Source organism: Tauraco erythrolophus, chromosome 6 (assembly GCF_009769465.1).
Source record: "Tauraco erythrolophus isolate bTauEry1 chromosome 6, bTauEry1.pri, whole genome shotgun sequence".
Classification (NCBI taxonomy): domain Eukaryota; kingdom Metazoa; phylum Chordata; class Aves; order Musophagiformes; family Musophagidae; genus Tauraco; species Tauraco erythrolophus.
Window position 1 is genome coordinate 42,515,599 of NC_141470.1, and position 27,096 is coordinate 42,542,694.

At 36.4% G+C, this 27,096-nt stretch overlaps 1 protein-coding gene across 3 annotated transcripts in view; it reads right to left on the reverse strand.

The window, feature by feature from the left end:
• Window positions 1-1,357: 1,357 nt before the first annotated feature.
• The window catches only part of HEATR5A (HEAT repeat containing 5A), a 56,183-nt gene continuing 30,444 nt past the window's right edge, over window positions 1,358-27,096 (reverse strand). The window contains exons 20-36 of one of the 3 annotated variants that reach the window (XM_086612970.1): window positions 26,528-26,697; window positions 23,374-23,400; window positions 21,349-21,487; window positions 20,018-20,200; window positions 18,910-19,149; window positions 18,008-18,189; window positions 16,209-16,277; window positions 15,602-15,781; window positions 13,349-13,583; window positions 12,655-12,903; window positions 10,838-10,965; window positions 9,047-9,194; window positions 8,078-8,350; window positions 5,515-5,739; window positions 4,446-4,600; window positions 2,940-3,153; window positions 1,358-2,680 (exon numbers count right to left, since the gene is read on the reverse strand). In XM_086612970.1, the coding sequence (XP_086469096.1) occupies window positions 2,379-2,680; window positions 2,940-3,153; window positions 4,446-4,600; window positions 5,515-5,739; window positions 8,078-8,350; window positions 9,047-9,194; window positions 10,838-10,965; window positions 12,655-12,903; window positions 13,349-13,583; window positions 15,602-15,781; window positions 16,209-16,277; window positions 18,008-18,189; window positions 18,910-19,149; window positions 20,018-20,200; window positions 21,349-21,487; window positions 23,374-23,400; window positions 26,528-26,697 (3,119 nt within the window). In that variant the 3' untranslated portion in view covers window positions 1,358-2,378. The remainder of the gene's footprint in view (window positions 2,681-2,939; window positions 3,154-4,445; window positions 4,601-5,514; window positions 5,740-8,077; window positions 8,351-9,046; window positions 9,195-10,837; window positions 10,966-12,654; window positions 12,904-13,348; window positions 13,584-15,601; window positions 15,782-16,208; window positions 16,278-18,007; window positions 18,190-18,909; window positions 19,150-20,017; window positions 20,201-21,348; window positions 21,488-23,373; window positions 23,401-26,527; window positions 26,698-27,096) is intronic. The other 2 variants (XM_009993182.2, XM_086612971.1) reach the window with 2 other exon arrangements.

Here is a 27,096-nt window from a genome sequence, read left to right on the forward strand (position 1 = left end):
CATCCTAACTTACACTAGACCTTAAGAATTAGCAATGGTTCTCTTTATTGAATCTAGTTTTTGTTTCTGCATTTAGAATACACAGATAAGTTGAAAATGGTGCTTTCCCACATGTGGCTACAAGACCTGACCAAGAAACATCAAATCACGTGATTACGGCACTTCTCAGTGACTCAGATGTGGGCTACTAAATGAGATCCTCTAAGAAATCTAGACCTAAGCTCTTCTAAACTTTAATTTTTGGCTTTTAACAGCTTTGCCTGGTGCTCTTGAACTTGATCATGCTTCTTAAATGTTTTTGAGCAAAGTAGGATTGAATCAGATTGTATTACCAACATTAAAAAAATGTTAGTGAAAAAAAGGTGAATGCTGTTCTTACACTTTACAGAAAATGAAACGAGTAGCCACATATACTTATTGTAGCACCTAACTTTCTCAGCAATATTTCTGGCCGCTTTGACAGTAAACATGACATGAGCTTCATTTAAAAGTTTGAAGTCTTGTAAGAATCTCTATGATTTTCCAAAAGTGGCCTTGAGGGGAAAAAAAAAAACCCCAACAAAAACCCAAACATACCTAGTAAACTTCGAAGGGAAAAATAATGAGATAAAAAAAATTACTAATGAGATAAAGATCAGTAACTGCCAAATTTAATGTAACTCCCTTTCAGCACAGCCAACAACAGAAGATTTGACTGCAATGAAGAGGTGGAACAAAGAACTTTTGGTTCTCTGGGGAAAGATGGAAGGCATCTCAACCACAGTTCACACATTCCAGCATTTGGCACACAACAGGTATTTACACCTATAAAGTCTGTCTCCCTGATCCTACTTGTTTACTCACTGTGCTACACAGAACAGAGGGAAACCTGCGATGTCAAGTCACAGACCTTGGCGCATCCAGCCCAAACATTTCTTAGTAATTTCCTTGTAGCAGCATACAAACATTTTTATCTGTTACAGAAGTCCTTAGAGCTCCTCTGCTATTGGGTAAAATGACTAAGACGAATCTTAAGTGAAGAAAATTAGCTTTATTTATGTAAATTAGAAAAATGAATTGTTAGAACTTTGGTCAAATGGTTAATTCTGTACAATTTACAATTATATACAAAACTTATAATAAAATACAGTACATCACGCTTTTCCTGAGTCACGGTGTGTTTCTCAGTAATGTAAATGTTTTTTTCCTTTATTTTAAAGTAATTAGATTCAAGAAGGAAATACTATCCGCAGTTTGATAGTGTTTGTTTTAGATAATACTGGTGTTAAGAAAGAAGTCAATACACTATATGTAGAAAATACTTTATAGCCATTGCAATTTTGATAGTTATTTTTCTATATTAAAATACGTTCCTTGAGAAAAATGTTAATTAAATACTCCTTATTATGAGTCTGTTGCACTTCATTTGACACAAGACAAGCTGACTTCAAACATGGCCATCTCTCATTGCCGAGATACATAAATTTTGGTGAGTTACACGTATATGTAATCGACCATTTGAAGATCAGGAAACACACATCCAGATAGAGCAGGTGTCTGAATCGAGGCACAGTACACATTAAAATTGCTGTCCTATCCTGGACAAGATATGTAAGCTTCAGTTGCCTGGCTAGCATAATACAAAATGAACACAAATGTACATCCTGCAAAGGGAGACTGTCAAGCAGCAAGGCACCAAGCCTGCAGTACTTACATGTGCATAATGGTCTCACTGTGTAAAGCACTACGGAGCCCTCAGGGAAGAAGCCTTGTAGAGCCGTATTTAACAGCATTTGTTAAATCTTGGCCAGCTCAAGAAGTTATTAGAATTAAAGCTATCGACATTACCTTTATTGAGTTGAACTTTTTGAGATCAACAATAATCTATTGTAAGGCTTACAAGGATATTTAATCTGTTTACTTATTGATGCAGCATGTTAAATTAGTAATTAGGAGAGATTACAACCTGCAAGTAAAGTTCTGTCTCAGTTAAATCCAAAAACCAATCAGGGTAACTTATTTTTGACAAGCGTTGATTTAAAACAAAATCAATTTTACTTAATGGCTAAGTGTGGGCTGCTCCTACATATATTATATGGTAAAGTTCACTATAGTTTTTTAATATAGACGTGTGCATTTCTGGTATTTTAGTCCAAAATAATCCAAATATAGATTAGATGACTGCTGATAAGACTTATTCACAGTGTTTAGAGATGTTTAAGAAATCTTACACTAGCAGAAAGCTCTCTAGAGATTTTTTTTCTCTTTAAAATCTTCTGTAATACTTCAGTGCAAACTGAAATATATGAGATCAACTCATAGTGATCTTACTCTGACCAGAAATTAAAATGGACATTTTTTGCTGTTGATATCAAAGTATATAAAATGACAATATGAAACTAAAGAAAATTGGTCTTTAGCTGAATGCTTGAACTTTTCCCAGGATTCTTTGCATGTTTAGCAGTCTTCACTTTGATGCTTTCTTGATTGCCTTTTACAGCTGACTCCAGCCTGGCTTTCATAGTTGGAGAGGAATTCATTAGTTTTTTAAAAACTGATGAGTACTGTGGACCAATCTGCATCAGATTTTGCAAAGCAAACTCATGTAGATTTTTTGCCGAGTTTGTAGCAGAAACCAGGGCATTTTCATCCAAAAGAAAGGAAATAAGGATGGGAAGAAGGCAGGCCACCAAATGAGCACCTATAAACACACATTGAAAACACAACTTAAACACACACTTTTTAAAAATGGCTTCGAATTCTAACTAGAAGTATTTCTCCAAGTTAACATTAAACACAAACTATAAAGCTGCAAATGTTATTTGAACTGTACGGCAAAAAACACCAACATCCTTGTTTGCCCTTTTGTTAGCAATTAGTGCTCAGGACTGGATTCCTAGTGGTCGTTTTGTTACCTATGGCAACTTTCCGCACGTCTACTCGTAATGGAAGCAACTTACGGTGTTCTTCCTCAGCGGTGGCCGTAAGAGCTGTAACCACCTTTATTCCTTCCTGAATGACTTGAAGTTCAGCAGCATTTTCAGGTTTTGCTTTTTCTGTTTCCTGCAGTTTTCCCACAATTGATGGTGCTAAAGAATGAATATAAGGATATGACACAGTTTTGTTGGGATGCTGAAAGATGGAGTGCAGCAGCTGGTAGCACTTACACTGTACCTAAAGGGAAAATCAAATTTGCAGTTACAAAGTATTATCCTTAAGAATGCATGTCAGAGTGTTTTAAAACACACAGCTTGTCAGATAAAATTTTAGAGAGGGGGAAAAATGTGCCTCACAGCTTGAAAATTCATCAGGTTGCAGGCCTCTAATGCATAATACTTTACAGAAGCATTGTATCTTGTAATCAAATTAAGAGAAAGTAGGTCATGCTTCCTGTTTCTTTCCACCAAGTCCTACATCTTCCTACATTTTTGAGTTAAGGAAAAAATATTATTTTTGTGTGAAGATTATGCCTTAGTGCTGTTTTGAAAACATACTGTTTTTTGCAAAAAATACAGCTGACTGAAAATAGGTGCTTAAAATGTAAGCGATACCTCTGTCAAACTGTAGGCACAATTTTACAAGTCCTCAAATTGTGCAAGTAGCTTGCATGTCGCTGGAAGTCAATAGGACCGAAGCTATCAAGTTCCTACATAACTTCTGAAAGGCTCAGATGCCTAAACACTTGGAGAAAATTTTCAAATGCATACTACCATTTTCTTGCAGTCATATCTGGCATCCCCAGTTTCTTATCAGTGGAAACCAATGTTTATAATACTAGAAATGTATTCATATATAAAAAGTACTTTCTTACAGCTGATTTTCAAGTCAAAGGTAACTTTATTTTTTTTGTCACTACATGAATATATATAGAGAGAGAATGAAGGAAACAGTTTACAGTGAGTTCTCAGTCAAACATGAAATCTAATGCATGTTTTTTTCAGAGCTGGACTTTCAGAGTGAAGAAGTCTCAAGTCCTAGAAAAGCCATTTGTATTTGGAATGATAATAAATAATTTTCTTTTTCCTGATATGTTGTTTTTTTAGATGAAGAACAGTAACAGAGGAACTGTGGCATGACAATCTAAGGCAACTATGTAAAAATATTTATACTAGGTTGGAACAAAGCGTTGATATAGTTAAATATGCTGCCTCCAGCAGTGGCCAGGAGCTGATGCTTATGGGACAGTAGAAGTTACGTAGTGGTACTTGTTCCAGCTCCCAAAGACCCACAGCTGAGTGATTTTCGTGATAAAGTGCACTGCTGGACATGTTCTTGCTAACTTGTTCAAACTGTATTTTAAAATACAACAAATATAGTCAGGCCAAAATTAACTAGAATCAACACATAGGACAAGTGAAACAACTGAACAGAAAATAAGCTAAAATCCATTTCATATGATACTCATAATATTCATAGAATTATAGAATGGCGTGGATTGGAATTCTTATAACTTCACCAGTACTTACAAGAGGATCTTTCGAGTCAAGTGTTATTTTAAACTTCTCAATGCAACGCTTTTGAAGGCACTCTATGGTAGTAACTTCTGGGCTGGTAGACATAACAAATACTGTAATAGCAGTAAGCAGGCTAACTTCATCCAGTTCTTGGAGAAGCCCATCTACTATCAATAAAGGAAGCAGTCTGTTAGATTTGCATTAAAAAATAATTCTATGGATTCAAGTGTTACGAAGAGGTGCAACAGAAATAGCAATGTCTACGTTTCTTTAGGAATCTCTTTTTTCAAATACATGACATACTCTGATGCACTGATGTGGACTTTTACTGCAATAAAAAGCCAAGGCCAAAACAAGAACTCCAAAGTGGTTATGTGCATGTTTAGAAATAACAGCATACTCCTATTCCATTGCTCCTCTGTACAAGGCAAAAATTAGTATCTTTGAAGAGATGGTATGACATATTAGGGTACAACCTATTTCGAGAATTATATAAAGTTTGCATTACAAACATGTATTTTTTTACTATAACTTAAAAAAACAGCACTATAAACAAAAGTTCCAACAAAATATTACAATTTAGAGATTAAACATAAGGAATGATAAAAGTACTACAAATTTGGGAAGCAGAAGAAGCAGCACATAAAAAATTCACTTTAAAGCAAAAATATTTTTTCTTGAACTACTGTTTTAATACCCTTTGCTTCAATACAGACACTAATTCTTTGTGGAGAATCTGCATGCAGTACAGCAGTCTCTTATGTTCAACTGTGCACTGAAGCCATAACTCCTGTCTATTTCATCATACCATGTTACTACATTGTGGCATTACATCATGCAGGGGTAAGCCTGCAATCCCACATTTTTGTCTTTACAGATGACGACTTCTCATATGAACTGTACGAACAAGATTGCACTACAGTTTCAACAGTACTTGGCAGACAGCTAATTCTCCTGTGACTAAAATATTATTCTTTTTTTACGATGTGCATGAATTTAATTTAAATAAAACCAAACAACCTCTCACCCAAACATTTTTTGTTCCATTTTTTAAAGTCACAAACCCCAAATTTGTGCTTACCTTGATCCCAACAGTCAAGGACTGTGACCAAAGCACTACGTAGAAGATCAGTCCAAGCAGTCCGACTCTTCTCTGCTCGAGACATCGGAGAAGACAAGAGTCCTTTAAGAGCTTGTAGAGATGCAGCAACTGTCAAAGGTAACTGGCTGTCTCGCAATTTCACAGCAGTTTCTTTAAGTACTCCAATAATTAGGTACAAGATAGTAGGAAGAACCGAAACACTTCCTGTAAAACACAACAAATTAATTGGACAGAAGTTAAAAAAATTCAGGTAACTTTTATATTAAAAATATTGAAGCAGTTTTCTTGGATTCTCTTTATTATTTGTAACTTACCATTTTTAATCACCTATGTGAATGGAGGCACAGGTAATTTGAAGAAAGATTTGAAAAGTCATATGACTTGCTATAGCAAACATGGAGTCGGACTGCTTAAGTGAAGTTAAACCTTTTCCTCTTTTAAATTAGCATTGTGTATCTTTTCTTTGATGATTTCATTACACAAAGTGTGGAATTATGTCACGTTCGGAGAAAAGCAAGAACTGAAAGTTCAGAACCATTGAGGAGCAGAAGAGAAGCTATAAAGTATGTAAAGTATTGAATAGTAGAAAACAAATTATGAGCATCTAAGCGTATTTAGCAATGAAGACAATACAGTGAAGGAAATTAACAGGGTGTAATTTCAAAACTAGTAATAGGAAATACTTCTCCCACATGATGTGTGGTTAGCCAAGGATGTCATTGCTCCAGGAAATCACTAAAGTGAAGAATTTAATGAGATCGATAAGAAGAGGATCTCAGACTAAAAATGCGTAACAAAAACGCCTAGAATTATAATAAAAAACTCTTAACAAATATTTTTGAAAAGAGGAGACCCAAGGAGAGAAGCAGATTGTCCCACAGCCTACTGAACAGATCTTCATCTCTCCCTGAGAATCTGATAGTTGACCTGTCAGAATAAGAGACTATCAAAAAAACCCAAACCCCACCTCACAGGAATAACTTGGCAGTTTTGCATATTCTTATGTCTTTTAATCTAATAGTAATGCAGAATTCTGCACATATTGGAGACAAACCTGCATACTTACGTGTTGTTCCTATCTCAAGTTCTGATTCAGCAAAGCATAAAGTTAAGCATATGGCTTAATATGCTTATGTCCTTCCCAAATCAGCAAAATGCTTATGTTTTAAAAATTATAACACACTGATGTTTGTGAGAGACCTGTTGAATAATAAGAGTCTCTGACATATGCATAAGTATTTTCTGAACCTGAGAGCACCTACCTTCTATTTCTAAACAGCCAAGTCTCTGAAAACTGACTGTTGGAATTTAGTAGGAAATGCAGTTCATGAGCATAATTTATTTGAAAATTTTATTATCCATACATATTATGACAGGTGCCTGAAGTAAGAGACATGGTAGTCACAGGACTACAACTTCAGTTACCTATTAAAGGGGAAAAAGTGATGCAATTCCACACAGGAATTCTCTTCTCTTTGATTCTATTACTTGACTTTTGGAGATGCTTCCTTATTCAACTGACTGTATAAGCAAGCTTAAGCTCCTCATTTTAGTCACCTGAATTAAATGCTTAAGTTCTCTAGAGTAAACATCCCATCTGGTCTGATCCTGCAAGCTGTTAGTTTGTGGAATAACTTGAACAGCTAAAGACAAAAAGAACTACAAGGAGAAAAGAAAAATCACAGACTACTTTTCATATAAGATAATTGCCCGCAGATCTAAGAGATGCTATGTTTGTTTCCTTTTGCTTTGAACTGATAAATAATGAGCTGCAGATGGAAAAGAGAAATCATATCATGACCCTACAATGATCATAAGAACAGCCTACTATTCCATTTGGAGTATGCTATCCCCCGAAGACGACTCTTGTAACAAAGAACAAATTCAGAAAAAAGAAGACATTTCTAGGGCTGGTAAACGCAAAAACTTGCATAAAGGTGTAACACAGATACCCAGGGTGGGACCAGAGGAGTAGGGCAGAAATGGTTTATAGGTATGGCTGTAGCAGTTCTGAAAGATCGTATGTCTGAATACGATATTGGGGAGTGGGCAGGGGGAACCATCTTAAAGTCTGGAGTGAATCCAAATAGAATCCTGGGTAAAAGTCAACTAATCCGAGAAAGCAACCATGTCTCCTTACAGTGGTTTCTTAATGTTCAAATGATAGGTTTTAGAGAAAGGTAACATGATATATTTCCCTTTTAAATTTAATTTATGTCTGCATTTTTTAATTCCACAACAGACAATTCGAGTAGAATATAATCATGTAGCTATTGTATACTTCTCTGTACAAAATGAACCTATTAAATCCACTGCTACATGTGGGAGGAAAAAAAAAACCCTACTCCTTTAATTGCTTCAGTTTTGTAACTTGTTTTGTAATCTGACAGTCAAAAAAATAATTAGAACAGGAAATTGTCACAAGCAATTCAACAAAACTTGCTGCTAGATTTATCCAGCTGAGAAAATTAGGTAATAACAAGGGGGCTCAGAAGAGCCCAATATTCTTTCATTAATCTTTCCGTGTGATGAAGCAGCATACCTTCAGGAGAGCAGATTGCAGGAACATCAGAGAGAATAACTAATGCTGCTGCTACCAGTCTACTTCCATCTTCTGATAATAACAGATGTTTTCCAGGTTGAACTGCAGGGCTACAAGTTAATTTAGGGTTGAGCTGGGGAAGCTGTCTGACAAGAATACAAACACACAACTCCAGTGTTGCGAAGACTAATGATTTCCCAGGCACCAGTCCTCCTGTATCTTTGCCTTCTCCGAATTCTGGTAACGTTTCCTTTTCTGCAGCACCATCATCAACTAAAACAAAAAGAAGAAATATGGCAGAAATCTACAGGCTATACCTTGTTTCCAAAAAGTTTACTCCTTATGACTGTTCCATCAGCAAGTGATAATCTTGATAAATATGTATGTGCATGCATAGGTATTCAAAGTTCTACTGGCGAACATCCATCCTTCTGAATAAGCAAACTATGCCCTGACGGCAAAAGGCAAGAGCGTGCACAATAGATTTAGACATACAATGTGCTGAGGCACCATGCTAACGTGTCACCTGATATAAGTGTTTTGTTCCTTCTCCATTTTTTTCTTTTAGAAAAAGAACTTTAGGAAGTTACAATCAGAGTACCAGAGTGTGGCTTGTAACAGCTGTGTGGGCTGAGCCTCTCCATTGCTCTACTACAGCTGATCCCAACTTTTCACTAAGACTCCTCCCTCCCTGACACCACACAAGACCACCCCAACTGCAGTTTCTCTAGTTTTCCTCCTCACTTCATGCCCTCTAGTCACCACCAAAACCACTTGCTATCTATCATATCACTCCAGCTTCTCGGATTAGGCACCTGGACTGACTTAAGTAAACCAGGATTAGTCAACAACTGTGAAACACTTCAATAAACACACATCCTGGAGTATCACCTTTGAGAATCCAGTTTTCCAAGAAAGAACTGCTTTAACCCTGATAATATGTATTCAACATCTCCTGTGTTACTGTACCTTCTGCACTTCTCCGCTTTTCCTTCACATGTTCCTGAGCTGCAAAAAGAATCAGCCGAACCACTTCAAGGGCAGCAAGCTGAATATCAGGTGATTCTCTGGTCAGTATCAGTCGATGCAAAACATTCAGGAGCTCTACGCCCAACTCCTACAGTAAGAAAAATGTTTACTATATCCCCATTATAAAGCAGGAATTTTTGAAACTTGTTAATACTTGTTAAAGCCAACCGTATTACTCTTATTAATCTCACTAAGGAACAAAGTATAATTGATACAATCACAGGAGTTGGCATCTTCTTCAACATTTAGCTCCTAGCTCTCAGTAGCAGCAGTCATGCTCAATTCTCACAACAAAATAGTAATCACAGCAATTCAGAGATTAAGGCACTTAAAACTACTAAAAAACCCCAAGTAATCTTTATCTTATGGCTTTTTAACTTTTGAAGGTGGGGATACTACATTGTATCCCTCCTACAGTATAAGCATTTACTTGGAGAGAGCACCAATAATCAGCAAAACTTAGGCAAGTGTCCTCGTTTTGACTGGGACAGAGTTAATTTTTCTTTTCAGCAGCGAGAAGAGCTCTGTGTTTTGGATTTAGTATGCCATTTGTTCTATGAGAATAATGTTGGCAGCGCACTGATGTTTATAGTTAGTGCTGAGACCTCAAGGACTTTTCAGCTTGCCGTGTTTTTACCAGTGTGCAGGAGCACAACAGGCTGGGGAGGAGCATGGCCAGGACAAAGGGTCCACAACTTCCGTTATGATTTGAACTTAAATTTAGGATTGAGAGCCAAACTGGCCAATGGAGTATTCCATATCATGCAATGTCATGCCCAGTATATAGATGAGGATTGATCAGGAAGTTGGGAATTCTCTGCTCTCCCGAGGGCTCTCTCTCAGACTCTTGGAGTTCTGTCTCTCACTCAGCCAGGATTGTGGTTTTGGGACTTATTTGTTTTGGGATCGGTTGCTGGGACAGGACAGGTGTTGGTCAATAGGTGGTGAGCAATTTCACTGTGCATCACTTGTTTTTATATATTATTGCCATTATTTTGGCAATATTTTATCATTATTAACGTTGTTGTTGATATTATTATTAAATTGTTCTTATCTCAACTCATGAGACTGCTTCCCTTTTCCGCTTTAATTCTCTTCCCCTTTCCCTGGGGGTGGGGGAGGGTGAGAGAGTGGCTGTGCGGTGTTTAGTTGCCAGCTGGGTTAAAGCACGTCAGCATGTCCACAGCCTTTATCACTTTTGCTGTGTTAGACAATTGCATGGCACACAGGATGGTATAAAGCTTAATTTAAAGAAAAAAAAAGGAATTTTGAAGTTACTACTTCTTTTTAGGATCACTAGTTTGTTATGGTTCCTTTGGGATTGTGCTTTTTTTTTGCTTTTTTTTTTTTTAATATCACTGCTTTAGTCCAGTTTCCTTTGATCCTCTTCAATATTTACAACAGAAGAAGCACTTGAACTATCCCTTGACAGAGAGAGTAAGGGAACTTTTTTTTCTGGAATTCTGTCTTTACCTGGCTCTCATACTACTCATCTAATTACTCCTTCCTCACAAAAAGTCCTAGAGTTCTCTGCCCCTCGCTGTTTTCTTACAGCTTCCATGTTGTGCTCTTCTTCTCTCCTTCCTCTACAGCTTTGGATTTTGGTAAAGCATACAATTCATCCACTAATTATGTGGGGAAGATTCCCAGATATACAATAGAGGGTAGAGATACTGTTCAGACTATAATTATGCCTTAGTTGTGGGAAGCTTTTGATCATGAAGACATTACCTGATCACCACCTATTTTAGACCTCGGCCATGGAACATCGAAGAGTGCCTGTAGGGCACGTAAGCAGGCAATAATGTTCTCCATCGCTGCATCTGATCGAGGAGAGCAGAGAAATTCCACACTAATTCCTGTCAGTATCAGAAGAAAATACCGATATTTGATTGAAATCTTAAGAAGTAATTTTCTCAATTACTAAGTAACTTAACAGTAGGTTGAGCAGAGAAATAACATTTGCATTTTATATTAAGCGAATTCATCTCCTGTTGCTAATATCTTGGGGCAAGAACTCTATTTCCCTTAAAACAATGAAAGAACTTCAGCTTCTAGACAGTGTAAGACAGGATTACAACTGGCTATTAACATAAACAAATAAATAAAAATAGAGCGATTTCTGACTAAAATAGCGAACTCTAGGTCCAAAGAATAAGCAGACAATTCATAATGAGTACATAGCAAAATATTTGCCTAATCACACTGATTTCTATAATAGAAGGAAGTAATGGAGAAAGTAGTAATAGTTCACAAACTCAAAGGCTGAGGCTTTATCTTCCCATTTTACAAAAATACTAAAGATCGCAGCTTCCACAACTGGATCACCAGTACCAAGTAAATTACATGAAGCCTAAGCTTGCGAATCCTGGAGCAGAGAAAATCCATCACTTTTTTCTGAGCTTTCAGGACTCCTCAGATGACATTTTACGACACTGGAGATAAACTTCATAGAAACTGTGATCCACATTGTCATCTCAATTGTAAAGCTGTAATTCCAAAACGTGTGATGACTTGGGAAACTGATCAATGTACACTAAAGAATTGCTATGCAACAGAAAGTGTCTGTGTTTTAAAGTTCTTTCAGTTTCTCTGTAGGAACTGAATATGAACAAGTGGAATATGTTTGGAAGCAGAATAAACAAGCTAGGTGTCCATGATAAAGTATATGAAATTTGAAGCACTAATCCAGTAGTACAGGAAGCAGGGAAAATAAGCAGCTTTTGTATCAGTGGTCCCACTTTTAAATGAGGGAGCAATGGAGTTCAAAAGGAAGCTAGCTCTGTGCTGGAAGACTGGGATTCAAAAGAAGCCATAAGCCATATGCATCTGCATCATACAAACCCATTCCAAAAAGGGATCACAAAAGAAGGATACAAAGGAGAGGCCAAAGAAAAAAAATACAACCAGAAATGTCTAATTGTGTAAATTTAGAAAACTAGGACTGAAATCAACTGCCTGATCAGCCTCTGCAGTATTGGAGGACTAAACAGAGCTTTATGTGAACTTAAGGAAACACTTCTATACCATGAGGGTGACTGAGCACTGGCACAGGTTGCTCAGAGACATTGTGGAGTCCTCATCCTTGGAGACATTCAAAAGCTGTCTGGACACAGTCCCGGGCAACTGGCTTTAGGGAGCTCTGCTTGAGCAGGGGGCAGCGGACAAGATAACCTCCACAAGTCCCTTCCAACCTACACACTATTCTGTAAAACTGTACTTCATTGATGCTAAACTATACACTCTGTAATTGCAGTGCTACAACCTCAATAAAATCCACCCTTGAACTTGCACGTTTATGAGCAGAGCAGTAAGCACTTGCTTAAGACTTGTAGAGTTCACACTGAGTGTTTTTTCTACCACATTTGTGAAAACACTGCAATTTTCTCACTAGGACTTAAAATTCTTCTGACTGTATACTTTTCTAAGAGATGCAATATTCAACTATGCAGTTAAATGTGATTAATTAAATACGTTTGCTAACAGTTTTATCTATTAAAAACGACATTTTGGGTTACAGTATCTAGACAGATTATGCACTCACTAACCCAAGATAAGATGAAATCTGTCCGTATTCACATCCTCAGGAGATTTCACCAAGGGCCTAGTAGAAGAATCTTGACACATTGTAGTTGGGGTGACAGGTCTAGAGAGATTAGTAACTCCTTCATCTGGATCAACAATGATGAAACCTGTGCTAGTAAGCCATAATGCTGTAGCATAAAGTATCAGTGCCCAGGAGTTGTAGTAATGAGGTCTGGCATTTTCAGTTGTCTCTGCTGTATAAAATGTACCACCTACAAGAGGAGAAGTTACAGTTTCAAGGATGTCATTTATTTTCAACTACTATATTTTATCGTTCTTAAAAAAGGGGATTCTTCTTTTTATTGAAATTACGTTTACTGTATTTTATGTATGACTTTTTTTAAAAAACGTGCAATATTAAAATTCAGGCTAATAAGGGCACTTCATTTAGATTTATTTAGATAGAATCCAATACAACTACCACCTTCTTCTCTCAACCATAAAATTACTCAACAAACAAGAATACCAAAAAAATCTACTTCTCACATCAGTGAAACCTCTGTTCTCAAAAGCAGTCTTTATCTTTAGATAGGTACACAAGTATGAGTATTCTCTATACAACTTAGTCTTATTGTAATCTTAACACAAGTAAGCTAGGACACTAATGATGTGTACTTAGAATTGACATATGAAAATATAATTGATTTTCCTTCTTACCTTCAGCAGGTAGTTGCGATGCATATTCTGAAGGCAAAGTTAAGAGAGCAAAATCCTGAAGCGCAGCAAGCCAGAGCTTGCTTAGTGTTCCAAGGTCTGCCTGTACTAAGTCCAGAAGCCCACCAGCTGAAGAAGTTACATCTCTGTAGCTTTCGTCTGCAGAGTTTGCAATTTTTAAGCAGTGATTATGTGCATCACTTTGATTTTTCTGCTTTTCAACGGCAACTATGTAAACCTGTTTACGTATTTGGAAAGAGATTTACAAATATTAACACTTGGAAAACTACTGTGGTCATTAGCGTGACTGACTGTTGAACGGGCACAACGTTTCCAAGAATTTGTTCCTGCTTCAAGTCCAGTAGGCATGGGTAAACAAGCACTTATTTTGTAAACCTTCTGAATCCACTCCTCCAGCTAATCTTGATGCAAGAGTCCCTATAAAGGGAAACCTACCAAAATTCTTAAACACAGCTGCAGTTAACTTCCCTGGTCTTAGAAATTAATATATTACTTGCCCAGCTTCAGCTTCGAACCATCAAAAATCCTGTTGTAGCTACCAGACTGAAGAACTTATTACCAAATAATATACCTATAACCATGATCCTGAAACCACAGTCAAATAATTCCTAAATCTTCTTTTCACTGAAATGACATATTGCACTTGCAACCAACTTCTCAAAACTATGTATTACTCCGTGTTAGCAGTAAAGAATGAAGAGTACAGTCTTACATCATTTGCAAACTTTGAGTGTTACCATCAATAGGTTAACTTCAATGTGAGACAGTTAATTTCCTTAGATGCCTCTCTAGTTATTCAAAGAGATAGGTCTGAGAATGTTTGAGCTCAGCAGCCCTCTTTAGTCTCTCCAAAATGCCCCTGGAAGGAAGCTGTTCCCCCCAGCTATAAAGGAAACATAATCTAAAGTTAGCTTTTATGAGTATCTGTCTCCTGCAATCATGATTTCTGTCTCTTTTTCAAAACTGCTATTTGTAGTGGGTTGACCCAGGACAGAAACTAAGCACCCACCAAGACCCTCTCTCACTCTTCTCCGCAAGAGGATGGGGGAATTCCTTCAAATTCTGGAAACAAGAAATAGGTAAGATCCTAAGAAGGAACTAGGGCTTAAGTGAAATATTTGTAAATCACAGGCCACAAAAGCTTATCTCCAGTTTAATTTGTCATACTTTCTCACATCCGAGATCCAGTAGAAAGTTATACAGAATTTGCTCTGAAGACTTCTAGTGATAACTATAGACTGGAACAATCTACAGATCTTCACTTCTTACAGTTGAGCCTCATATCTAGTCTGAATTTTGTCTCGGCTTCTGACCAAAGAGAAGTTACTGTCATATGCCATTAAAAACCTTTTCTCCATATAATAATTTTAAATTGATCACAGCACCTTATATTTTCCTGAACAGATGAAATAGACTGATCTAAATAAACCTCTCCGTGCAAGCATGTTTTCAAGATTTTTATTCCCACTTGCTAGCTATTCTCCAATAGCTTTCCTATTTTGCCAATATCCTTTCTCAAGTATGGACACCAGAGGTTGGTATGTTTTTCTACAAATGTTCACATAAAAGCTATCTGTTGCCTGTTTTCTCCTTCAAAATAGCTCCCTGGTTATACACAGAAATATCATATCAACTATATAACATGCTCATATTTAGCTGGTTATCAGCCGTCAGCATCCAAGGTCATTATCAGTGCTTTCTAAGACACATCTTCTAGAGATGATGTACATTGTTCATATTTTTTATTTTTAAATATCTAACCTTGTGATTATGTGTATTAAAACAGGCATTCATGTGAGCTGACTTTAAGGCTGCTAGTCAATGCAGTCCCAAACTGACATTGTTAACTTACAAGAACTGCCTGCAAGAAAATAAATGCCAATAGACAATGACTAAAATGACACCTATTTAAAATAATATGTTCAGTGGACCATCACCATAGCCATTTATACCATGCCAATTTACAATGAATATTGAAATATTAGAACACGTAAAAAAATTCACATTTCTTAAGTACTATACACATTTCTTCATGTATAATGTAATACAAATGGTTTAACTAGCTCCGCTTTTGTCAAGTTTATGGAGTTCATGTACTGTTATAGGTATCAAAGCAAAGGACCAGTGACTTCTATCTAATGAAGCACGTAAGGAATTCCTGAAATCATTCTGTCTGAAAGGTTCTACCTCACCTACCAGATACCAAGACTCTCATTACAGAGCTGTAACACTAACCTCTGCCCAAGCCTTAAGCACAGCCAGCATTTCCATAGTTGAGGTGCTTTCATTATATTGTTGATTTTGCGCTTCTTTCCCAGCCTGCACTTTGAGCAAAGAGGATACAAGCAACTGGTGAACTCTTCGAAGGTCATTAAGATCACTTACTACACCACTTGCTATCCAGGCACTGCATACCTAGTGTTGGAAAACAGAAATTCTCTTGTGAGAAACAAGAGCCAAACAGCACTGGATACTGTTTTTTCCACCTGTAAAATGATGTAAACTAGATTTTATTTCTACTGAGATACAGTTACTCTCAGATAATAACAAATGTTAAATGACATTACAGTTCAGTATACAAAAGTAACGAAAGCCAAAAACATTAGAGGGATATCATAAATAACAACCAAAGTATCAACTGCTACAGAGTTTCTCAAAAGATTTTAAAGTCCGTAAAATCTTTGGGTTGTTACAATACAGAGGTAACATGGGTGACATTATTTTCTCTGCACTGAGGATTTGAGACTAGATGATTTATTTCCTTTTTCTTGTGTTGCCGTATCAAGCAAAAAGAAAATTTCAGAGGGTCTATTACCTAAGACTTCTGACTTTCAACACTTGCCTGACATGCTTTTGCTGTGACGTCAGGGGGAGTTTCTGGAGCAAAGGCAGGCCTAAGTGCTGCTCCAACCTAAAGAGAATTTATACAACATTTAATATACAGTGAGCAATTAACTAAATAATTACTTTTCATAAGCAGGCTTTGTTGCAGTTTTCCTTTACAAAGCATAGTTTCCTTTTCATTTTTCCATTGACTGTTTCAGTGAGGTTAAAGAGCAAGGCGAGAGTTACAGTTATACTTTATTGTTTTGTTTTGCTTACAATGAAGACATGGTTCTCTTTGAAAAGGGTCTTCAAAGTTGATTCTATTTTTTGCACAGTCTAAAACTGAAATAGAAATCTCTTCCTTCCTAAACTCTTGACTTGACGAGTATCCCTCAAAAGAAAAAACAACGTTCCAAACCATGAAAGTCTTAAGAGACACCTAATGAGAGAAGTTTCCTTACTCTGAAAGAATACAGATTTAAGGAAATAAACAGCTGAAGTTGGTCAACTTTGCAAACTGGAAGAAGGGGATCCTTCAAATCCCATTCGCTTAATAAAGAACACACAAACACATACTTACCAGGTTGCAGAGATTTTACCTACTCGCATTGTTGAAAGCTATTTCACTAAAGGCTAATGACAATTTCCCTTGCTGCTTTAGCTGGTATCTGAAAACTCACAATTAAGTGTTGGTCTTTGGGATGAAAGTACAAAGTGTAGTACGAGTACTACAAATAGAAGTTTTTGAAAATAAGTGAAAAGGAGTTGTTTTTAATGACAATTAGTGACAGTTTCTTAAGATCCTCTAAAGCTCAGACTTCATTTAAGGAACTTCTGAACAAGATTTCAGGAAACCATTACTTAAGTCTGGGATATCTATATCCATTTCTGGTTATTGTTATGGAAAAAACTTGACAAGAAAAAGACTAGATATTTAACTACTTTGCATCTCTTCAACTTCTATGAAACAGTTCATGAGAAGATCTATGTATAGTATTAGCAGAAACACTTCAAGGGTAGTGAAGGTTAAAAGAATTATTAGCTCTACTTATGACCTGGCTTGACGGTTTTGAACAGCAAGGAAAGATAGTGTATTTTTTTCCCTTGGTAGTTCCAGATTAGGTCAAGGCAATTCTCCTTTCTTACAAAGAAGTGTCAGTAGAATAGAATTCTAGTGGCAAAAGCAAGATCGAAGTGGGTTAGGATGTCTTCAGTGTCAGGATCTCTCCATTTCTACGGGAGAAAATGACCTGACTGAGAAAATTACTCAATGCCTGCTAGAAATTGAAGAATGGGAGTCAGATGAGGCTTAACACAGCTGCCTATCAGCACATCTTTTCTGTAAGTCACAACCAAGACTTAACTGAAACAGACCTTGTGAGTACAATTCATGCTTTTACCTCCTCTAGCTTATTTATTGACCAAGATGTCCTAGTGTGATCTCTAGTGTGCAAAGGCTACTTATTTCTAAGCAGAGTTTTAAATGATAGTTGTTCCTAATATTTCTTGCAATATTTCTGCACTTTGAAACCAATGCTTTCCAAAAAAAAAAAAACCCAATGCTCAATTTTCTTTTTGCTATATTCAAATAGGGAAGAGGGAAAAGTGCTGAAACTTGAAAAACCTTGAGGCTAAAACATTCTATGCCAACTGAAAAGATGCTTCCTAAGGAAGTTAAGTCAGAAGAAATTAATACGAGTTTCAGTAACAAACTAACTGAAACCCAACTCTAGCACTACGCACTGCAAAAGCAAATTTCTTTTAGAGATTAACTCTAACTCTAAACGTGTTAAAGTTATTAGCAATGGTGCTTACATTGGCTTGATATTGCTCCAAAATTACATGACCTGGAAACTCCGGTTCTGGAACAGCTGCAAACTTCCGAACAATAATTAGCAATGTTTGAAGCCCAGAAAGACGGAGTTGATCACTGTGATCTGTGGCAGCCATAAAAGCCATACGGATCAAGTCAGCTAAATGCAATACCAAAAAGTCATCTGAAGAGAAAACAGAAATTAAAAAAGAAAATAGTTTTATTAAATTTAGATTTACGCACAATATATTTCGTAAGACTGCTCCTAAAACTTTCAAAATGTGTATTTTACATTTTCCCTTACCACATATCAAGAATTTACTTAAGGAGCCTTACACATGCAACAATCTTACTTGGCCATATTTTGTTAGCTGATCTAGGCCCCTTTCCATTTGAATGTTCCAAAAAAAGTGCTTAGAATAAAGCATAACTATCTTTATGTATGAGGCAGGTTTTCTAAAAGAGTTTTGAGGAAAAGACCTCCACGTAAACATAATGCTGAAAACTGGCACTGCGTTTCTACTGGTAATTATGCAAATTATGGAAAGAAAAAAAAGTGGAGTTTTTTAGTCATACTCCCAGATATGAAACTGTGATATTGTAGGCTGGTGCCAGCTATCACTTCTGATTGCCAATGCTTGTGCAGAAACAATGGCTTCCTACGTACATGCTGTGGTACTATAACTGGGAAACTGAGTATAAATGCTGCAGTGATATGCCAGTATTTTGGCAAATAAAAATTGCTCTACACCTTAATAAATACAGGCTTCTAATCAGAGTAATTAAAGGTTTCAACAATTACAAACAACAAATTTATGATGAATTTCATTAAGATGCAAACAGCTAACATTTATTTTAAGCATACTTTGCATTCTGTGAAATTCTTTCAGTGCTTAACACATACCTCTGGAATCACGTTGTTTTCTTTCCTGAGCCAAAGTTATGTCAAAATGTGCACTGCCTGCATTTTCACACTGGCTTATTATTTTACAAACACACTCTGCAGCGAAAACTCTGGTAGACCATCGTGGATTACTGAAAGGATGGAATCTCTCATCACTGTCAGACGTTAATACAGATGCATCATCCCCTTTGGCAGTTTCCTCTTCTTGAGTGGTATCTACTGAAGCTACTGTATTGAAATCTGTATTTAGGACACAGAGGGGAAAAGAAAAAGAAAAAAAAAAGAGAAATGTTATATTCTTTCTTACTGTAACTGAAAACTACAGAAGGACTCATAAGAAAATCTCTTCAAAGTCCATTTCTAGCCTCCAACTCACTATGACTCCCTTCAACCTCGGTGTTTTAAATTAAATGCTAAAATTAAACCCAAAATGTAACAAAACTATCTGCATTTGGTTGATATTACTTGCTGGAAGACAAGATCAATACCACGAAAGTAAATGAAGAATTTCAGTAAAAGAAGTGAAAGAAAAAAAAAACCTTTTAAAATAAGTGTGACACATTAGAAGCTAGTATCTTTCCAAATCAAAAAAAAAAAAAAATTAAATCCAAGAAGTTTTCCTCCTGCATTGAAGATGAAAGAAAAGAATTTCTGACCCTCCACCCCAATATTCAGCACAGTAATTAATTTCATCTGCTCCGGAGTTTCATTATGATATAGTAGCTCTGCATCTTTCCTATTATTAACAGAAGAGAGGGTCTGAATATTTCTCTTGTAAATACTTGCATAGGACCCACAAGCTCAAAGGTATTCTGCATTTCCATTTCTGATATGGAAATAAGTGAACATTAGGACTATAAATCAACAAGAATATGAACAGGCAAGACATACTAAAATGTTAACAAAAACTTGTTCAATAGGGAAAAGGCAATCAGAAGGGAGAAAGTCATATTTCTTTTGATAGAACTAAGTTAAAGGGTCCACTGTTTTAATATGAAGGATGATGATACGCTTCATAAATGTCCAACATCCAAGAAACAAGAATACTTTCCCTCAATGACATACTGTTCTGCTGCAGGCCTTATTTTCATTGTGTATTAGGACTTACCAGCTGAGGCAGCAAGAACATCTTTACAAAGTTTCAGCCAAAAAGAGAGCTTTTCAACTGCCATTGAAGTAAGCATATGAGTCAGAGTCTCTTTGATATCTTGGCACAATCTTTGATCCAATTCTTTGTCCAGCAAGCCCAGCAATGCCCCCTCCAGGCCTATTTCTCTGATGTTAACATCTGCTAAAAACAAAGTCCGTGAGCTGAATGCTGTACGTCACAAAACTGCAGTAATAATGATGACAGAAACCCCACTGAAGGTTGCACACAGAGTACCTTATGAACAAGTATCTAGCCCTGAAATACTTTTGAAAAATAGTTTTCATTGCTCTAATATCATGCCTAAATCATCTGAGCACAAAACAAACTTTGAACTTTTACAGAAACATACTAACAACAGAAAGAAAGTTGCCTCAGGCTAAAAAAAAAAAAAAAAAAGAATCCTACTCTGAGTATCATGGCATTACCATCACAATAGCATCTGAGGTCCTGAAACAAATTATCTTTGGCCATCTGATTCCTCACACTGACTCATAAGGTAATTCTAAAACAATGTTTTAACTTGAAAGAGAAGCTAAAATTATTCTCCAACAAAGCTCAAAATGAGATACATGGAAATAACTTGTTAAATGAACATGACTTAGTTTTCATTTGCCCAATATTACCAATGTGAAAAATCAACATTTTTACAAAATGGCTATAGTCTATCTTTTCTGAAAATTTCCAGATGATCTTGAACAGAAATCTGAAGTGAAATCATTTATTACCACCGTTCCCTCACAGTAAGGCACATGAGGATGAACTAGTGTTTATTTTCAGGTGTTTTGGCAAAAAATCCATACCTTTAGGAAGCTAAAAATTCTAGGGACCCCAGATGATTATTACTTAACTAGTTCTCCAAAGAGGTCAACAGAAACTTTATTCAACAGGCTTTGCACACTTTCCCTCAATGACAGATTTTTAACTTAAGAAGAGATTTATGTGGGAAAATGAAATTATGAGTATGCATGTAAAATGCAGGACTATGGAGCAGTTACTACAAGAGCTACTGGCTAGGTAGGCTTAGGTTTCTCTGGAACTCCACTTGCATTTTCTCATTTAGTGACCCTTACTATCTTCAGTATATGAGAAGCAATGGTATCTTCATTTTATCACTAAGAAAGGGTTTGGATGGTTACATAACTTGGTACTATATAGAGAACTGAAGCCGAAAACCTTTTTGAGTTAAAGATTTCAAGAATGTGGCAAAATTTTCATACCCATAGTAAAGTGTGTTTAAAATTCACTATCAGTGTGTCCACCTCTTTGATCTCAAAACTTCAATACTTTACCTGGAGTAAAATCTTCTCTGTTCTCTTTAACTAATGCAACAGCATATTCTGACACCTCAGCAGCTTCTCTTTGCACAAGCTGATGTAAGCAAGCTACCACAGCACGTCTCAATAATAAGTATGAGCTACAGAGATTCACCTGAAATGTGCAAGAAGAAACAGTAAGATGGCTAAGAAATCTTATAGCAATACCTCAGTAAGGCTGGTATTTTGTGAACAATTGCAGTTATGACAAAACTGTGAAGTCAGTAAGCATGTAATTGATGCTAGTTTTGCTCTGCTTTTTTTTTTTAAACTCCAAATGAAAAGTTTTGCAACTCCTGTAATCAATTGTAACATATGAGTACTTTTAACATTTTCTCTCCAAAGGTAACTTATAAAACTGGTTTGGGGCTGGATCTAACTCCCACTGATACTGGTAGAAAGACCCACATTAACTTCAATGATAATTGAATCGTGGTCTCAATGAACAATTGACTCTATTCTTTGACTACAGGGTATATATATGGTGGGCTTGAAAACTCAGTGCAAGAGAAAATTACTCAAATCATCTTCAGATGTAACTAGAGAAATGCCAATCCAACCAAGGGTGAGACAGTCAATCAAGCTTTAGTAAATTTGAACTCCATGCATGAAAGGAAATTGCTAAGAAAGGGCAAAGAGAACACTGCTGTGATTTCATTGCAAAAAATATTGTATACTCAGATTACATTAAATTATGTTTTAAAGAAGGTGAAAGGAAGAGTGAGAGTTTACTGGTGAGTGTATCACACTGAGACAAGTCAGCTCTCCTGAGCAGTTTCTAGCAAAATAGTTTATAGTGTCACCATATTTTAACACCACTAGGCCAGTGTTAGTTTTTTATACTGAAAAATACATGACAACAGATTCAGTATTACATGAACAAGGAAAAACACTTTAAAAACCCAAGACATGGCCTCAAGTTTTTTGTTAGAGAGGAGCTTTGTAATTTTTATTTGCTTGCTTTCAATTTTAAGAACATTCTGAAGGGGATCCTAAAGATACAATGAACCAGCTGTATGGCCAGGGAAGATGACTACACCAATATTTATGGAGCTTCTTTCAAATCAAGCTTAGATTACCATCAAAAAAGTTATTCTCTATGATTCTCTACAACTAAGCAATTGTGTATGCTTAGCTGTCATCACCCTTAAAACAGACAGAGCTGAGTGTCTGCTGCAGGGAAACCTTGCAGTAAGGTCATGCTCCTCATTTGCCAGCAACAGGTCAATATGTGTTAGTCAAAATGACTAATATGTATTAGTTAACACACAGTTAAAAAGAGCAACTTAAGGACAAAAAAAGTAAGCAATACAGAATTTCAGCATTGCTAAATTAACAAAACTAAGCTTAGTCTTCCAAATCTCTATGCATGCACATGAATCTACAATACTCCGAATTACATATTTAATACACACAAATATATACTCTCTGCACAGTTCTTCTGAAAGAAAAGAAACCTGACTGAGTAAGTACGTCTGCAAGACATTTTAACTGAAACTTTAAAAACAACAAGTGAGGCTTTTAATGCAACATTTATGCAAGCAGGCTACACACTCTACTGCAAGTTTGACATGCGTAAATTGCGTGCTCGTTTTTAACAGGGAAAAAACAGAGGATCCAATTCAGGATACTGAATAGTGCAAGAGGCACACTTTTCACTTCTCTCACATTCTAAGCAGGGGACAGGACTAAATAACAGACATAAAATGCAAGCATCACATACAAACTTAAATGGATAAATAGTTCCCTTTCTGTGCTTAACACATTAAAAACAAAACAAAAAAAAAAGCCCAAATTATGCCTCACTAAGAACACAAGTGAAATGTATGTCTGCCAATCCGCAGAAAGTTAGGAAGGGTTTGGTTAGGATGATAATCAAATGTCACTTGACATGCTAAAAGAAATTACATTAAAATGGTTAAAAGGAAAAGATAAAAGATGAAACAAAAACCACCACTGCAAACTGCAAAAGTTTAGGATTAACAAGGCACAGGGACCTACCAACACAGAATTATCCAACAAGATTTCCTGCACAAAAACAAATGACAAACCAGTCATGACAAAACCAAAATATAGATATCACAGTGATACCAACCACACAAGGAGACCATTACATGTAAATTCAGCATATATTAAAACTCAAAATCTCATCTCAAACATACCAAACTCCTCATTTGCTTAGTTCATTTATCTTATATTTAATGTTGAACACACTTAAATTGCAAGCCAGCTGCCTCTAAAATTAGTACTTAAATAGTACCAAGACAATGGCACACATAGTTATTGATATTGTATACTTATGGTGTTTCGAATCATCTTTAATGTCTTGCAGCTGAAAACCAGTGTTCGCTACATCATAAGCTTACACAGATAAGATCTTTAGAAGTCTGTGCTCACATAAGTTAGCTTTAGAGCTAATGTTAGACATGATCAAAAGCATACGATTTCTATTCCGCTGGAGCCAAGAATTTAACTGACAGGACAAGCATTACGTTGTTAGATGCAAAGCCCTGTGAAAAAAGATCCAATTGACAAACAAGGAATACTTTCAGAAGCTGAAGAAGGGAAGCTAGGTAATGGTAGGCACATGTACACAATTGAAAAAAAAAAAAAAAGAAAACAAACCAAAAAACAAGCCAGTGAAGCCATGTATCCATCGCCTGAGTCATGTTTTGCTAGCAGAGTCACAAGCTGAATCGTCTAAATACTTTGGGGGTGTGAACCATCTCATGCTCTAGGGCGTGGGAAGACTGGTGGAGGAGGCAGCATGCAGCTGCTCACAGCAATTGTGTTGGCATGCCTAATGCTACATTTGTAAGAAAAACGAAGAAAAAGGAAGAAAGAGAAAAGGAAGAAAGAGAAAAGGAAGAAAGAGAAAAGGAAGAAAGAGAAAATGCCTATTTCAGATTTTTAAAAAGGCAAGTTTGAAGACACAAAAATTTTCCAGAAACCTTGGAGGAAGAGAGCGAAGAGGGGAGTTGTTTCAAATGCTACAAAAAAAAAAAAAAAAAAAAAATCTTTGCACTTTCATTTTGAAGATTTTATGACTGAGAATTCATGTTTCTATGGACAGAAGGGGAAAAGATCACTTATCTGACCAGAGATTCTTTGCCTCTCCTGTTTTTCTGCCTTAAATAAAGAATGCAGTGGTGAACAGCCACAGTGCCTAGTGCCCACGTTTTATACTCTACTTCCCCTTGAGACTTGAAAATGTGTTGGAAGGGAGGGCAATCACACCTTGTCCTCCACTTATAGGAATTTAAACTTATGGAGAATGACTTGCTAAGAGCCACCTCGCAAGCCAACAACAGAGTCAAGAGCAGATTTCAGGTCCAGTCCAACAGTTTATTCTGCTTCCCTAGCAAGATGGTGATTTAGTGGTGGAAACTACATGGATGAACGCGAGTTTTACCAACACAGAAGCCTGCTTGTGCAATGACCTTCTCACAGACCTGCAAAGCACACACTCAAAACTTCTTTATGACACTCTTGAAAGAACTATTGACATTTACTGAATTGTCCATATCAGCAACACTGGCCATAGTTCTATAACAAGTCCATCATAATGAGAAAAGTTCATCCATGTAAGGCCACTGACTTTGGTGGATTCTTTCCCCGTGAAGCTCACAATCGTTTCTGGTGTAGAGATGAACACACATGTGTACAGATGCACGAACACACATACACACTTCAGACATGAATCATGCTTCTTAACTGAGTAATTTAATAGTACAAAGTTCATAAAGTACTATATGAAGTACCTTAAGAAAATTTGCAAAAAGAGTAAAAATCAGTAATATTGTATAGACAAGAGCTTTATCACAAGATTCTCTTTATTAGCAGATAATTTTTATTGGTTAGAGAGATCATACTGTACATGGAAGCAGACTGTACATAGACTTAGATATGATCCCAAAAGCTAATACATCCTCTGAGCAAGGGACTGACTTACACGATTTGTTGTGATTTTATCAATGTAAGAAAAAAGGTGTTTTACCCAGAGGAAAGAAAATCATAGCCAGTATATGCCAAAAGAAAGAACACTTCAGATGAGTTCCAGTTCTTCTGCAGCTAGTATATCCATGCCTAACACAATGTGGGGCTGAAGGAGCTTCTCCTTCAATTTTTCCTAGTTCCCACAATCATCTTTCTAGTCAAACTGATAAACGGAAGGAATCTAGACTATATACAAAATCAACATATAGTTACTATTAATATACAAGCGCTACCCAGGGTAAGATGTGTGATAAGAACTGGGTTAAGATAGACAAGAAAGATTAAAAAAAAAAATCATACTTTATTGTTTGTGTTTTTTTGTTTCTCTCTGATTTACAGGGAGAATAGATGGTCTTATTTAAAAAACAAACAAACAAACAAAAAAAGCCCACAAAAATCTCTAGCAAGCTCCTGAAAACCCATCAAGGCTAATAACTACCAGAAAATTATTTTTGCTTTCTTCATATAACTAAGTGCTTCAGAACAGCAGCTATTCAAAGACAGAGAGACTTTTGGCGTAAATAAACAAACAAAAAAAAAGCCCAGCAAACAAACAACCCCCCCCACCCCCTATATCAAATAGGGCTGAAAAAGAGGTAATTTTATGTTTTCCAAAGACCTAGTTAGACTATTACTTTTGTGTCAGAAGTTTTTATACTGACTGTCAAGAAGTCAGTACACTGAAGCATTACTGCTACAGAAATTACAAAAATCTACAATTTTTCATTATCATGAAAAAACAAACCCAAACAAAACAGTTCTCAGCAATTAGTACACACACAATTTTTTTAATCAAAGACACAAAAAGCAGCAGAGGAAAAAAACTGGCCAACATAATACAGCTCGTAAAAATCCAGCACAAAGTTGTAATAGATGGTATATCCTGCCAGACAACCGGCCTTAATAAGAGCAGCAGAATGCACTTGCAAGCAGTTCAGAAGGCCAAGATTTCTACAGAATGTGCTCATCTTGCACAGGAGAAGCAAAAACTGCAGAAAAAAATGAAAAAATAGAGAATACTTGCCTGTAGGAGGATATGAAACACCTCACCCCTACACAATGATCAGTTTCTCTGGTTAAAGAAGCATCTGCACTTTTAAGCATTTCTGAACAAAATGTTTTAAAATACAGGGATATAGACTAATAAACGTATACTCACACATAGGCAGCTTACAAGGCTAGACAAGTTGACATGTCGAGGAGCAAACATGTGAAGCTGCTGAAGGCAAGAGATGGCTTGAGCCTGAACAAGGCAGTCGGGATTATCCTGCATCACTGCGCAGCCCAAGAGGCAGGAAGTTCTTAAGGCTGAAACTGTTGTACTGCTGCCTATATTAGAAAGAGAAAAAGTTTTTGTTTTGCATTTTTAAAATATCAGCTTTTTTTTTTTTTTCCAAAACATGATAACTTGTATTTTCCCAAAGCCACTCATAATTCTCATGCTCTTGAAGGATAATTTCTGTATCTGTGTCATAGTCTGACATCATTGAGTAATGGCAACATTGCTCTCTGGAAATTCAGTGTCCAGAAATCTAAATGTTGACTTAGATGCAAATTTTAAATGTCTGCATCATAACTAAAACATAGACTGGCTCCTAACTCTGTTAATACCTTCTGTTTTCATGCTAAATGTAAGAATTTTCAGCCCAAGGCAGGGCTTGGAGAACCAGTTCAAACAAAGGAAAAGATGTCGAAAAGAGATACTATTTTTGGAAAACTAGCAGTCAT